The sequence below is a fragment of the Eublepharis macularius genome, chromosome 5 (genome assembly GCF_028583425.1).
Source record: "Eublepharis macularius isolate TG4126 chromosome 5, MPM_Emac_v1.0, whole genome shotgun sequence".
Taxonomy (NCBI): Eukaryota; Metazoa; Chordata; class Lepidosauria; order Squamata; family Eublepharidae; genus Eublepharis; species Eublepharis macularius.
In genome coordinates this window covers 12094733-12108566 of record NC_072794.1, presented here as the reverse complement: position 1 = coordinate 12108566, position 13834 = coordinate 12094733, and the positions used below count along the sequence as shown (strand labels likewise).

The following is a 13834-nucleotide window of genomic DNA, read 5'->3' as shown; positions in this document are numbered from 1 at the left end:
ATGTGGGAGGAGTTGTTTCCAGGGAGGATGTACAGTGTGGACTCTGATCACTTTGGTACTTTGGCTTGCTTTACTAGGCATGAGCATATAGGCTACAGCATCAATGTGGCATGGTGGCTGTGTTGTGCCATGCTGGAGCAAGAGTATGCTGCGCATGCGCAGTGAAGTTAGGCATAGAGTCTGCTGGTGCTTCACCATGTTAGCTTCTGCATGTGAACCCTAGCTTCTGCTATTCAAATAAGAGACTCAAAGTGTGAGATGCAGTCTAGTCTGGCATGCAAACCTACTTCATGCTTTCCGGTGGACTGTAGAAAAAATTCCTGGCCACCACAAAATGACCAAAAATCTTTTCTACATAGCAGGTCAGGCCAATGAATCAGTAATCCCCCCTGCTACTGAGAAACCAACAGATCGACCTGCTAGTGTTGGGAACACCACAGCCTCACCATTTACTACACCACCTGTAGCAACAACAAGTAAGTCTTTGCAGATGGCACTGTCTTCCTCCCCAGTTGGAAGCCACGTTGGAGGATTGGGATATGGGAGGAGTTGTTTCCAGGGAGGATGTACAGTGTGGACTCTGATGACTTTGGTACTTTGGCTTGCTTTACTAGGCATGAGCATATAGGCTACAGCATCAATGTGGCACGGTGGCTGTGTTGTCCCATGCTAGAGCAAGAGTATGCTGCGCATGCGCAGTGAAGTTAGGCATAGAGTCTGCTGGTGCTTCACCATGTTAGCTTCTGCATGTGAACCCTAGCTTCTGCTCTTCAAATAGGAGACTCAAATTGTGAGATGCAGTCTAGTCTGGCATGCAAACCCAGTCTATCCTTTTTGGTGGACTGTAGAAAAAATGTCCGACCACCAAAAAATCGAAGCTGGTTTCATCATGCATAGCCATGATTTATATTAACTATGGTTTAATTTGTGAACTAGGATTCACCTATCAAACTATCACACCATTCCTGATTTTGCCTTGGCAAATGCTGGTTTTATTGTCTTCCCTCTGTAGCCTGGCAGGCATCACCAGAATTAAAGCCAGGGAATAAGTCTCCTGGCAGGGTTAAGCTGGGGTGTCTGTGTTTGTACGTCATGCAGAAACATAGCACAGTTCCCACTTTGACTAAGAGCTGGCATTTTGCCATGCCTCCTAAAAAGACGAAAAGTGAGGCATGTTTGGTGCAGCAGGCCACTGGTGTACCCTTACCAACAGGGAAGCGTTACTGGTGTCATTATATAAAGGGATTCTCCCCTCATGTCTTTCGGTCTGGCATTTGCTTACCCACCCACCCTGGAGCCTGGCAGTATGGGATTAAGGCGATCTTTTAGATCCTGAGGAGGAATTGGGGTGTTTCTTTCTGATTGGCTGTTGTGGGTCTCTTTTTCTCGCCTGCTTCATATCAACTTATTTGGAATGGTTTTTTAATTCAATGGCCCTTGTACTAGGACTGGATAATCTCTTACTACCTCAGTAAGTAGCAGGGTTAGTGTGGGCCACCTGCTAGGTAGTTAGGGGATAATTGGCAGGTACCCTGAGGCAATTCAGGTTGTCAGATCAGAGTTGGAAATTTTTTGCAGATTTGGGGCTACAGCCTGGGGAAGACATGGTTTAGGGAAGGGAGGGACTTCAGCGGGGTCTAGTGCCGTAGATTCCACCTTCCAAAGCAGCCATTTTCTCCAGGAGAACTGGTCTCTGTTGCCTGGAAATCAGTTGTAATTCCAGAAGATCTCCAGGCCCCATCTGGTAATCGGCCCCCCTAGAGGCCATCCAGCTGCATGCTGACTTAGGGCCAAGCTAGAAGTGGTGAATTACACTTGAACAGGGAGGAATACATATGAGTCTGTTCACTTGCCATTTGGGTGTAATTCGTCACTTCTAGCTTGGCCCTCAGAGACAAACAGGTTTGGGAAGAGGGCTCTCTTGGTGCTGGACAGGATCAGCTCCACTAGCTGTTGTATACGGGGGCAGAGCAGGTGGGGTTTGGCACCTCTGGTCACAGGATTGCGAGCAGGCAATGAAAGGCAAGGTGAGATCCTTTGGGAAAAGTCAGTAACTCCAGGAAAAGTTGGATGCAGTAGGAAAAGAAGAAGACCCAAAATGAGTTGGCTTGACTCGATAAAGGAAGCCACGCCCTCCAGCTTGTAAGATCTGAGCAAGTCTGTTAATAATAGGACATTTTGGAGGTCTTTTAATCATAGGATCACCATAAGTTGGAGGCGACTTGACTGCACATAATACACACACAATTCCCTAAACCTCTCACGTAAGGAATAAACCTAGCAAACCTCAAAGCTATGAACTGTTCTTTAAGAAGGAGTGCAAACAGATCCAGGTGAAGTTGAATACCACCTCCGGGGTCACTGAATGACAAAATGACAGAATCTCCATTATTCAGTGTATTAGTTCTAATGTGTTACTTAATCCAGAACCAGTGCAACACTTCGGCTGATTCTGCACATGTTGGATAATGCACTTTCAATGCACTTTATCAATCATTTGAGGTGGATTTTTTGTTCTGCACATGAAAAAATCCGTTCCAAATGATCTATAAAGAGGATTGGAAGTGCATTATCCAACGTGTGCGGAATCACTCTTCCACTGACTGTCCAAATTCAGATGTAAAAGTAGAATGGGTTGTGATCAGAACAGCGATGCCATCTTATTCCACGTTTCTTTTCTCTGGATGACCTCGTTCCAGCATTTTTTCTGGTACACGTGTGCTGAATTTCATTAATATTCTACCTGGTGGACATGACACAGGTGTGACTGTTTCACAAACAAATAATTCTACACTTTCCCTAGGTTACAAGAAACCGACTCTGCACCCAAGTAACTCTTCTGCAAAAGTATAATTTTACTCCATTTAAAAAGGGGAGATCCGTACGGAAGGTTGAAAATAGCAAGACTTAGTACTGGAGCATGGAATTTTGATGTTTATGTTTTTCCTTCTAGCATTTTTGCCAACAACCATCCAGACACCAAAGCCAATGCCAGCATTTGGACACTTCACCATGAATTTGACCGTAACCAACCTCAGATACAAGAATGAGATGGGAATTTCTGATTCCAGCACATTCAATTCTACAGAAAGAACTTTAGTTTTTCTGGTAAGCTTGGCTGCCTTGCTGGTGGGGTACAGGTTTTATAATATGACAGGAAGGGTCCTCTTTTTTTGGCATACTAAACATGGCCTTTCTTCTTCAGATTGGGCGGGTACTCAAGCAAAGCTACATTGGCCCAGCCTATATAAAATGCGAAGTGACATCCCTGAGGTACGTCTTCATCAGATGTGTGAACATTTCTCCTTTCCTTTTCTTCAACTAAGACATCTGTCCTGACCTCGTCCTTTTGCCCAAATGTTTGGTCAGCTGAGAAAACACCTCATGAAATTCTCTGTCTTCTTGCAGATCTTTAAGAAATGGGAACGAAACTGGTGTGGACGCCATCTGCACTTACAGAAATGACTCAACGATGCCCCCATTTGACGAAGTAAAAATGTATGGTGAACTAGTTAACCAGACCCAGGGATTCACTACGCTGAGGCCCTACAAGCTGGACAGATTCAGCCTCTATGTGAACGGTAATCAACTGAATTTCAATGAAGTGTCTTTGTGTGTATGTATAAGGTAGTGTAGTGTACCAATAATTCATTGATATACAGTCTGAGCCCGTTCATTGAAGTGACCACTGCCTGAAAAATGGTGTCGCTTTCTTTGAAAGTAGCTTCCTTCAAATTTTGACTTCTAAATTCAACAGAAGTAAGACCACGTCATAGCATAGACTGACAGGAGGATGGAGGCTTCCATTATTTATTGGGGAGGTTGTTGGCTGCGTTGTGTGAGGTGAACCCTCTCCTATGCTGAAAAGGTTCATTCATATTGTTATGCTTCCCTATTGAGAACTGTTTACTATCTTATGAAAGTGTTATGGATTGTCCCAAAATGTCAATTTAAACTACCACTGTCACAGTAACAATGTTCTCTTTTCTTGTTTTAGATTATAATGAGGCCCCTCAAATCCCAAGTAAGTGTTGCATAAATGTTCTGAGACTTCATTAAAAATGGAGAAAAGAAAGGAAATAGTGGGAAGTGGATTGTGCCATGTTTGCAGCGGAATTGTCGCAGTATGGTGGTTCATTTTGTAAAATTTTTGTTCCAGCAATTTTGCCAACAACCACCCAAACATCTAAGCCTATGCCAGCAGTTGGACACTTCACCATGAATTTGACCGTAACCAACCTCAGATACAAGAATGAGATGGGAATTTCTGATTCCAGCACATTCAATTCTACAGAAAGAACTTTAGTTTTTCTGGTAAGCTTGGCTGCCTTGCTGGTGGGGTACAGGTTTTTTAATTCAACAGGAAGGGTCCTCTTTTTTTGGCATACTAAACATGGCCTTTCTTCTTCAGATTGGGCGGGTACTCAAGCAAAGCTACATTGGCCCAGTCTATATAAAATGCGAAGTGACATCCCTGAGGTACGTCTTCATCAGATGTGTGAACATTTCTCCTTTCCTTTTCTTCAACTAAGACATCTGTCCTGACCTCGTCCTTTTGTCCAAATGTTTGGTCAGCTGAGAAAACACCTCATGAAATTCTCTGTCTTCTTGCAGATCTTTAAGAAATGGGAACGAAACTGGTGTGGACGCCATCTGCACTTACAGAAATGACTCAACGATGCCCCCATTTGACAAAGTAAAAATGTATGGTGAACTAGTTAACCAGACCCAGGGATTCACTACGCTGAGGCCCTACAAGCTGGACAGATTCAGCCTCTATGTGAACGGTAATCAACTGAATTTCAATGAAGTGTCTTTGTGTGTATGTATAAGGTAGTGTAGTGTACCAATAATTCATTGATATACAGTCTGAGCCCGTTCATTGAAGTGACCACTGCCTGAAAAATGGTGTCGCTTTCTTTGAAAGTAGCTTCCTTCAAATTTTGACTTCTAAATTCAACAGAAGTAAGACCACGTCATAGCATAGACTGACAGGAGGATGGAGGCTTCCAGTATTTATTGGGGAGGTTGTTGGCTGCGTTGTGTGAGGTGAACCCTTTCCTATGCTGATAAGGTTCATTCATATTGTTATGCTTCCCTATTGAGAACAGTTTACTATCTTATGGAAGTGTTATGGATTGTCCCAAAATGTCAATTTAAACTACCACTGTCACAGTAACAATGTTCTCTTTTCTTGTTTTAGATTATAATGAGGTTCCTCAAATCCCAAGTAAGTGTTGCATAAATGTTCTGAGACTTCATTAATAATGGAGAAAAGAAAGTGAATAGTGGGAAGTGGATTGTGCCATGTTTGCCGCGGAATTGTCGCAGTATGGTGGTTCATTTTGTAAAATTTTTGTTCCAGCAATTTTGCCAACAACCACCCAAACATCTAAGCCTATGCCAGCAATTGGACACTTCACCATGAATTTGACCGTAACCAACCTCAGATACAAGAATGAGATGGGAATTTCTGATTCCAGCACATTCAATTCTACAGAAAGAACTTTAGTTTTTCTGGTAAGCTTGGCTGCCTTGCTGGTGGGGTACAGGTTTTTTAATTCAACAGGAAGGGTCCTCTTTTTTTGGCATACTAAACATGGCCTTTCTTCTTCAGATTGGGCGGGTACTCAAGCAAAGCTACATTGGCCCAGTCTATATAAAATGCGAAGTGACATCCCTGAGGTACGTCTTCATCAGATGTGTGAACATTTCTCCTTTCCTTTTCTTCAACTAAGACATCTGTCCTGACCTCGTCCTTTTGTCCAAATGTTTGGTCAGCTGAGAAAACACCTCATGAAATTCTCTGTCTTCTTGCAGATCTTTAAGAAATGGGAATGAAACTGGTGTGGACGCCATCTGCACTTACAGAAATGACTCAACGATGCCCCCATTTGACAAAGTAAAAATGTATGGTGAACTAGTTAACCAGACCCAGGGATTCACTACGCTGAGGCCCTACAAGCTGGACAGATTCAGCCTCTATGTGAACGGTAATCAACTGAATTTCAATGAAGTGTCTTTGTGTGTATGTGTAAGGTAGTGTAGTGTACCAATAATTCATTGATATACAGTCTGAGCCCATTCATTGAAGTGACCACTGCCTGAAAAATGGTGTCGCTTTCTTTGAAAGTAGCTTCCTTCAAATTTTGACTTCTAAATTCAACAGAAGTAAGACCACGTCATAGCATAGACTGACAGGAGGATGGAGGCTTCCAGTATTTATTGGGGAGGTTGTTGGCTGCGTTGTGTGAGGTGAACCCTTTCCTATGCTGATAAGGTTCATTCATATTGTTATGCTTCCCTATTGAGAACAGTTTACTATCTTATGGAAGTGTTATGGATTGTCCCAAAATGTCAATTTAAACTACCACTGTCACAGTAACAATGTTCTCTTTTCTTGTTTTAGATTATAATGAGGTTCCTCAAATCCCAAGTAAGTGTTGCATAAATGTTCTGAGACTTCATTAATAATGGAGAAAAGAAAGTGAATAGTGGGAAGTGGATTGTGCCATGTTTGCCGCGGAATTGTCGCAGTATGGTGGTTCATTTTGTAAAATTTTTGTTCCAGCAATTTTGCCAACAACCACCCAAACATCTAAGCCTATGCCAGCAATTGGACACTTCACCATGAATTTGACCGTAACCAACCTCAGATACAAGAATGAGATGGGAATTTCTGATTCCAGCACATTCAATTCTACAGAAAGAACTTTAGTTTTTCTGGTAAGCTTGGCTGCCTTGCTGGTGGGGTACAGGTTTTTTAATTCAACAGGAAGGGTCCTCTTTTTTTGGCATACTAAACATGGCCTTTCTTCTTCAGATTGGGCGGGTACTCAAGCAAAGCTACATTGGCCCAGTCTATATAAAATGCGAAGTGACATCCCTGAGGTACGTCTTCATCAGATGTGTGAACATTTCTCCTTTCCTTTTCTTCAACTAAGACATCTGTCCTGACCTCGTCCTTTTGTCCAAATGTTTGGTCAGCTGAGAAAACACCTCATGAAATTCTCTGTCTTCTTGCAGATCTTTAAGAAATGGGAACGAAACTGGTGTGGACGCCATCTGCACTTACAGAAATGACTCAACGATGCCCCCATTTGACAAAGTAAAAATGTATGGTGAACTAGTTAACCAGACCCAGGGATTCACTACGCTGAGGCCCTACAAGCTGGACAGATTCAGCCTCTATGTGAACGGTAATCAACTGAATTTCAATGAAGTGTCTTTGTGTGTATGTATAAGGTAGTGTAGTGTACCAATAATTCATTGATATACAGTCTGAGCCCGTTCATTGAAGTGACCACTGCCTGAAAAATGGTGTCGCTTTCTTTGAAAGTAGCTTCCTTCAAATTTTGACTTCTAAATTCAACAGAAGTAAGACCACGTCATAGCATAGACTGACAGGAGGATGGAGGCTTCCAGTATTTATTGGGGAGGTTGTTGGCTGCGTTGTGTGAGGTGAACCCTTTCCTATGCTGATAAGGTTCATTCATATTGTTATGCTTCCCTATTGAGAACAGTTTACTATCTTATGGAAGTGTTATGGATTGTCCCAAAATGTCAATTTAAACTACCACTGTCACAGTAACAATGTTCTCTTTTCTTGTTTTAGATTATAATGAGGTTCCTCAAATCCCAAGTAAGTGTTGCATAAATGTTCTGAGACTTCATTAATAATGGAGAAAAGAAAGTGAATAGTGGGAAGTGGATTGTGCCATGTTTGCCGCGGAATTGTCGCAGTATGGTGGTTCATTTTGTAAAATTTTTGTTCCAGCAATTTTGCCAACAACCACCCAAACATCTAAGCCTATGCCAGCAATTGGACACTTCACCATGAATTTGACCGTAACCAACCTCAGATACAAGAATGAGATGGGAATTTCTGATTCCAGCACATTCAATTCTACAGAAAGAACTTTAGTTTTTCTGGTAAGCTTGGCTGCCTTGCTGGTGGGGTACAGGTTTTTTAATTCAACAGGAAGGGTCCTCTTTTTTTGGCATACTAAACATGGCCTTTCTTCTTCAGATTGGGCGGGTACTCAAGCAAAGCTACATTGGCCCAGTCTATATAAAATGCGAAGTGACATCCCTGAGGTACGTCTTCATCAGATGTGTGAACATTTCTCCTTTCCTTTTCTTCAACTAAGACATCTGTCCTGACCTCGTCCTTTTGTCCAAATGTTTGGTCAGCTGAGAAAACACCTCATGAAATTCTCTGTCTTCTTGCAGATCTTTAAGAAATGGGAATGAAACTGGTGTGGACGCCATCTGCACTTACAGAAATGACTCAACGATGCCCCCATTTGACAAAGTAAAAATGTATGGTGAACTAGTTAACCAGACCCAGGGATTCACTACGCTGAGGCCCTACAAGCTGGACAGATTCAGCCTCTATGTGAACGGTAATCAACTGAATTTCAATGAAGTGTCTTTGTGTGTATGTGTAAGGTAGTGTAGTGTACCAATAATTCATTGATATACAGTCTGAGCCCATTCATTGAAGTGACCACTGCCTGAAAAATGGTGTCGCTTTCTTTGAAAGTAGCTTCCTTCAAATTTTGACTTCTAAATTCAACAGAAGTAAGACCACGTCATAGCATAGACTGACAGGAGGATGGAGGCTTCCAGTATTTATTGGGGAGGTTGTTGGCTGCGTTGTGTGAGGTGAACCCTTTCCTATGCTGATAAGGTTCATTCATATTGTTATGCTTCCCTATTGAGAACAGTTTACTATCTTATGGAAGTGTTATGGATTGTCCCAAAATGTCAATTTAAACTACCACTGTCACAGTAACAATGTTCTCTTTTCTTGTTTTAGATTATAATGAGGTTCCTCAAATCCCAAGTAAGTGTTGCATAAATGTTCTGAGACTTCATTAATAATGGAGAAAAGAAAGTGAATAGTGGGAAGTGGATTGTGCCATGTTTGCCGCGGAATTGTCGCAGTATGGTGGTTCATTTTGTAAAATTTTTGTTCCAGCAATTTTGCCAACAACCACCCAAACATCTAAGCCTATGCCAGCAATTGGACACTTCACCATGAATTTGACCGTAACCAACCTCAGATACAAGAATGAGATGGGAATTTCTGATTCCAGCACATTCAATTCTACAGAAAGAACTTTAGTTTTTCTGGTAAGCTTGGCTGCCTTGCTGGTGGGGTACAGGTTTTTTAATTCAACAGGAAGGGTCCTCTTTTTTTGGCATACTAAACATGGCCTTTCTTCTTCAGATTGGGCGGGTACTCAAGCAAAGCTACATTGGCCCAGTCTATATAAAATGCGAAGTGACATCCCTGAGGTACGTCTTCATCAGATGTGTGAACATTTCTCCTTTCCTTTTCTTCAACTAAGACATCTGTCCTGACCTCGTCCTTTTGTCCAAATGTTTGGTCAGCTGAGAAAACACCTCATGAAATTCTCTGTCTTCTTGCAGATCTTTAAGAAATGGGAACGAAACTGGTGTGGACGCCATCTGCACTTACAGAAATGACTCAACGATGCCCCCATTTGACAAAGTAAAAATGTATGGTGAACTAGTTAACCAGACCCAGGGATTCACTACGCTGAGGCCCTACAAGCTGGACAGATTCAGCCTCTATGTGAACGGTAATCAACTGAATTTCAATCAAGTGTCTTTGTGTGTATGTATAAGGTAGTGTAGTGTACCAATAATTCATTGATATACAGTCTGAGCCCGTTCATTGAAGTGACCACTGCCTGAAAAATGGTGTCGCTTTATTTGAAAGTAGCTTCCTTCAAATTTTGACTTCTAAATTCAACAGAAGTAAGACCACGTCATAGCATAGACTGACAGGAGGATGGAGGCTTCCAGTATTTATTGGGGAGGTTGTTGGCTGCGTTGTGTGAGGTGAACCCTTTCCTATGCTGATAAGGTTCATTCATATTGTTATGCTTCCCTATTGAGAACAGTTTACTATCTTATGGAAGTGTTATGGATTGTCCCAAAATGTCAATTTAAACTACCACTGTCACAGTAACAATGTTCTCTTTTCTTGTTTTAGATTATAATGAGGTTCCTCAAATCCCAAGTAAGTGTTGCATAAATGTTCTGAGACTTCATTAATAATGGAGAAAAGAAAGTGAATAGTGGGAAGTGGATTGTGCCATGTTTGCCGCGGAATTGTCGCAGTATGGTGGTTCATTTTGTAAAATTTTTGTTCCAGCAATTTTGCCAACAACCACCCAAACATCTAAGCCTATGCCAGCAATTGGACACTTCACCATGAATTTGACCGTAACCAACCTCAGATACAAGAATGAGATGGGAATTTCTGATTCCAGCACATTCAATTCTACAGAAAGAACTTTAGTTTTTCTGGTAAGCTTGGCTGCCTTGCTGGTGGGGTACGGGTTTTATAATATGACAGGAAGGGTCCTCTTTTTTTGGCATACTAAACATGGCCTTTCTTCTTCAGATTGGGCGGGTACTCAAGCAAAGCTACATTGGCCCAGTCTATATAAAATGCGAAGTGACATCCCTGAGGTACGTCTTCATCAGATGTGTGAACATTTCTCCTTTCCTTTTCTTCAACTAAGACATCTGTCCTGACCTCGTCCTTTTGCCCAAATGTTTGGTCAGCTGAGAAAACACCTCATGAAATTCTCTGTCTTCTTGCAGATCTTTAAGAAATGGGAACGAAACTGGTGTGGACGCCATCTGCACTTACAGAAATGACTCAACGATGCCTCCATTTGACAAAGTAAAAATGTATGGTGAACTAGTTAACCAGACCCAGGGATTCACTACGCTGAGGCCCTACAAGCTGGACAGATTCAGCCTCTATGTGAACGGTAATCAACTGAATTTCAATCAAGTGTCTTTGTGTGTATGTGTAAGGTAGTGTAGTGTACCAATAATTCATTGATATACAGTCTGAGCCCGTTCATTGAAGTCACCCCTGCCTGAAAAATGGTGTCGCTTTCTTTGAAAGTAGCTTCCTTCAAATTTTGACTTCTAAATTCAACAGAAGTAAGACCACGTCATAGCATAGACTGACAGGAGGATGGAGGCTTCCATTATTTATTGGGGAGGTTATTGGCTGCGTTGTGTGAGGTGAACCCTTTCCTATGCTGATAAGGTTCATTCATATTGTTATGCTTCCCTATTGGGAACGGTTTACTATCTTATGAATGTGTTATGGATTGTCCCAAAATGTCAATTTAAACTACCACTGTCACAGTAACAATGTTCTCTTTTCTTGTTTTAGGTTATAATGAGGCCCCTCAAATCCCAAGTAAGTGTTGCATAAATGTTCTGAGACTTCATTAAAAATGGAGAAAAGAAAGGGAATAGTGGGAAGTGGATTGTGCCATGTTTGCAGCGAAATTGTCGCAGTATGGTGGTTCATTTTGTAAAATTTTTGTTCCAGCAATTTTGCCAACAACCACCCAAACATCTAAGCCTATGCCAGCAATTGGACACTTCACCATGAATTTGACCGTAACCAACCTCAGATACAAGAATGAGATGGGAATTTCTGATTCCAGCACATTCAATTCTACAGAAAGAACTTTAGTTTTTCTGGTAAGCTTGGCTGCCTTGCTGGTGGGGTACAGGTTTTTTAATTCAACAGGAAGGGTCCTCTTTTTTTGGCATACTAAACATGGCCTTTCTTCTTCAGATTGGGCGGGTACTCAAGCAAAGCTACATTGGCCCAGTCTATATAAAATGCGAAGTGACATCCCTGAGGTACGTCTTCATCAGATGTGTGAACATTTCTCCTTTCCTTTTCTTCAGCTAAGACATCTGTCCTGACCTCGTCCTTTTGCCCAAATGTTTGGTCAGCTGAGAAAACACCTCATGAAATTCTCTGTCTTCTTGCAGATCTTTAAGAAATGGGAACGAAACTGGTGTGGACGCCATCTGCACTTACAGAAATGACTCAACGATGCCCCCATTTGACAAAGTAAAAATGTATGGTGAACTAGTTAACCTGACCCAGGGATTCACTACGCTGAGGCCCTACAAGCTGGACAGGTTCGGCCTCTATGTGAACGGTAATCAACTGAATTTCAATCAAGTGTCTTTGTGTGTATGTGTAAGGTAGTGTAGTCAGGGCTGGTGCGCCCATTGAGGCCAGGTAGGCGGTGGCCTCAGGCGCGGGGTGCCAGAGGGAGCACCGAAGGAGGCACGGGGGGTGGGAGCGCGCGCCACAAAGCAGCAGCCTCCTATCCCTCCCGCCCCGATGCCCTGGTTTGACAAAGTAAAAATGTACAGTGAAATATTTTAAAAGACGCAGACATTCACCGAGATCAGGCCCTATAAGCTGGACCAAGCCAGCCTCTATGTCAATGGTAAGCATCTTTTTTTTATGACTTTGAATGATCGAAATTTCTGTAGTGTGATAGTAATGCCACAGTGATCACATTCATTGGAGCCTCATTTGGCCAAAGAGGAATGCTCCCCTTTGTGAATGACCATTCCTTGAAACTGAAGGTTCTCAGTTTCATTGGAGGAAGACATCACATTGGACCTTTGGTTGACTGGGACACAGTGGGTTTCATCATCTGCTTGGAAACCTTTCAGAAGTAGAACCAGTGGTGTAGCGTGGGGGGGCCAGAGGGTTGGCCGCCCTGGGCGCCTAATTTTTAGGGGGCACCGCGCTGAGGAGAGCCTGCACTGCATCCACGGGAGGCCGCCTGCCACGCCAGTGGGGTGGCCAGTTCGGTGAGCGCTGAGCTGGCCTGATCGTCCTGCAGCCAAGGAGTGCACTGAGCTGGTGGCAGCAGTGTGGGTGGCTGCCGCAGAGGGCTGCCAGGTAAGGGGCAGGGAGGCGAGTGGCCTGAATCGTGGGAGTGCTCCCGGGGGACGAGGCCCAGGCGCTGCACCAAGGACAGCCTGCTCTGTGCAGGAGGCCACCCACGGTGCCCTGGCCGTCTGCTGCTCTGAGATGGTGGTGCTGATGCAGGCAGTTGCTGCAAAGGGCTGCCTGGTAAGGGATGGGGAGGCGAGCAGCCCAAATTGCAGGAAAGCTCCCAGGGGAGGCAGCCGCACCCTGTGTGATGAAGTGACATCATCACGCGGTCCCGGGAGCGCAAGCAAAGCAAATGCATATAAATCTGTTGTTGTTGTTGTTATGTGTGGTGCCAGGGGTGCCACCTCCTGCTGGGAGTTGCCCCGGGTGCTGCCAACCCACACTATGCCACTGACTAGAGCTATGAAATCATAAAGGATTAGAGTTGAAAGGCAGTTCGGAAGTTTTCTAGTCTATCCCACTACTTGATGCAGGAATATATAACTAAAGCATCCCTGAAAAAAGGCCATCCAACCTCTGCTTAAAGACCTCCAGTGAAAGAGTCCACCACCACCCAAGGAAGTTTCTCCCAGCCAAAATGTATATCATTGTCTTTTTCACTCATTAGTTGTACTCCTGTCTTCTGGAGTCTGTAAGTCTACTCCCTTTTCTACCTGACAGTCCTTCAGTTATTTGAGACAATGGCCATACCCTGTCAGTGTAATCTATCTGCTACATGTCTAGACTGTTCTTGTTCTGAAAAAATATGAAATCAACGTGTTCTATTGGTATGCAAGGCATCTGTTTGCCCCATGTAAAGCCTTTGGAACCCACCATGAGTTTTCAGGTGGTTGGAAACTGATCTCTAGAATGTAAAACAGATACCATTCTGGAATCCAAAAATTGTGGAGGACATTTGGTAAAATCATGTGAGTCTGTTGCACTTGAAATTTTCACTTCATGGTGAAATGGGTTTGTGAAAAGGGTCCCCAAGAAAGACTATCAAAAAATCCTCTTCCTAAGAATCATTTTGTATGGCAATAACCTTTGTTATTGGCTGTAATGGGATAGATA

The 13834-nt window shown here is 43.1% G+C and overlaps 1 protein-coding gene across 1 annotated transcript in view; it reads left to right on the top strand.

Annotated features, from left to right (window-relative positions):
* Window positions 1-13834, top strand: part of LOC129329924 (mucin-16-like) — a gene marked incomplete at its 5' end in the record, with an annotated part of 108050 nt that overhangs the window by 35529 nt on the left and 58687 nt on the right. Inside the window, 32 exons of the mRNA XM_054979676.1 lie at window positions 360-476; window positions 2954-3108; window positions 3206-3273; window positions 3409-3581; window positions 3998-4024; window positions 4160-4314; window positions 4412-4479; window positions 4615-4787; window positions 5204-5230; window positions 5366-5520; window positions 5618-5685; window positions 5821-5993; window positions 6410-6436; window positions 6572-6726; window positions 6824-6891; window positions 7027-7199; window positions 7616-7642; window positions 7778-7932; window positions 8030-8097; window positions 8233-8405; window positions 8822-8848; window positions 8984-9138; window positions 9236-9303; window positions 9439-9611; window positions 10028-10054; window positions 10190-10344; window positions 10442-10509; window positions 10645-10817; window positions 11234-11260; window positions 11396-11550; window positions 11648-11715; window positions 11851-12023. Coding sequence (XP_054835651.1) covers window positions 360-476; window positions 2954-3108; window positions 3206-3273; window positions 3409-3581; window positions 3998-4024; window positions 4160-4314; window positions 4412-4479; window positions 4615-4787; window positions 5204-5230; window positions 5366-5520; window positions 5618-5685; window positions 5821-5993; window positions 6410-6436; window positions 6572-6726; window positions 6824-6891; window positions 7027-7199; window positions 7616-7642; window positions 7778-7932; window positions 8030-8097; window positions 8233-8405; window positions 8822-8848; window positions 8984-9138; window positions 9236-9303; window positions 9439-9611; window positions 10028-10054; window positions 10190-10344; window positions 10442-10509; window positions 10645-10817; window positions 11234-11260; window positions 11396-11550; window positions 11648-11715; window positions 11851-12023 — 3474 coding nt within the window. The remainder of the gene's footprint in view (window positions 1-359; window positions 477-2953; window positions 3109-3205; window positions 3274-3408; window positions 3582-3997; window positions 4025-4159; window positions 4315-4411; window positions 4480-4614; window positions 4788-5203; window positions 5231-5365; window positions 5521-5617; window positions 5686-5820; window positions 5994-6409; window positions 6437-6571; window positions 6727-6823; window positions 6892-7026; window positions 7200-7615; window positions 7643-7777; window positions 7933-8029; window positions 8098-8232; window positions 8406-8821; window positions 8849-8983; window positions 9139-9235; window positions 9304-9438; window positions 9612-10027; window positions 10055-10189; window positions 10345-10441; window positions 10510-10644; window positions 10818-11233; window positions 11261-11395; window positions 11551-11647; window positions 11716-11850; window positions 12024-13834) is intronic.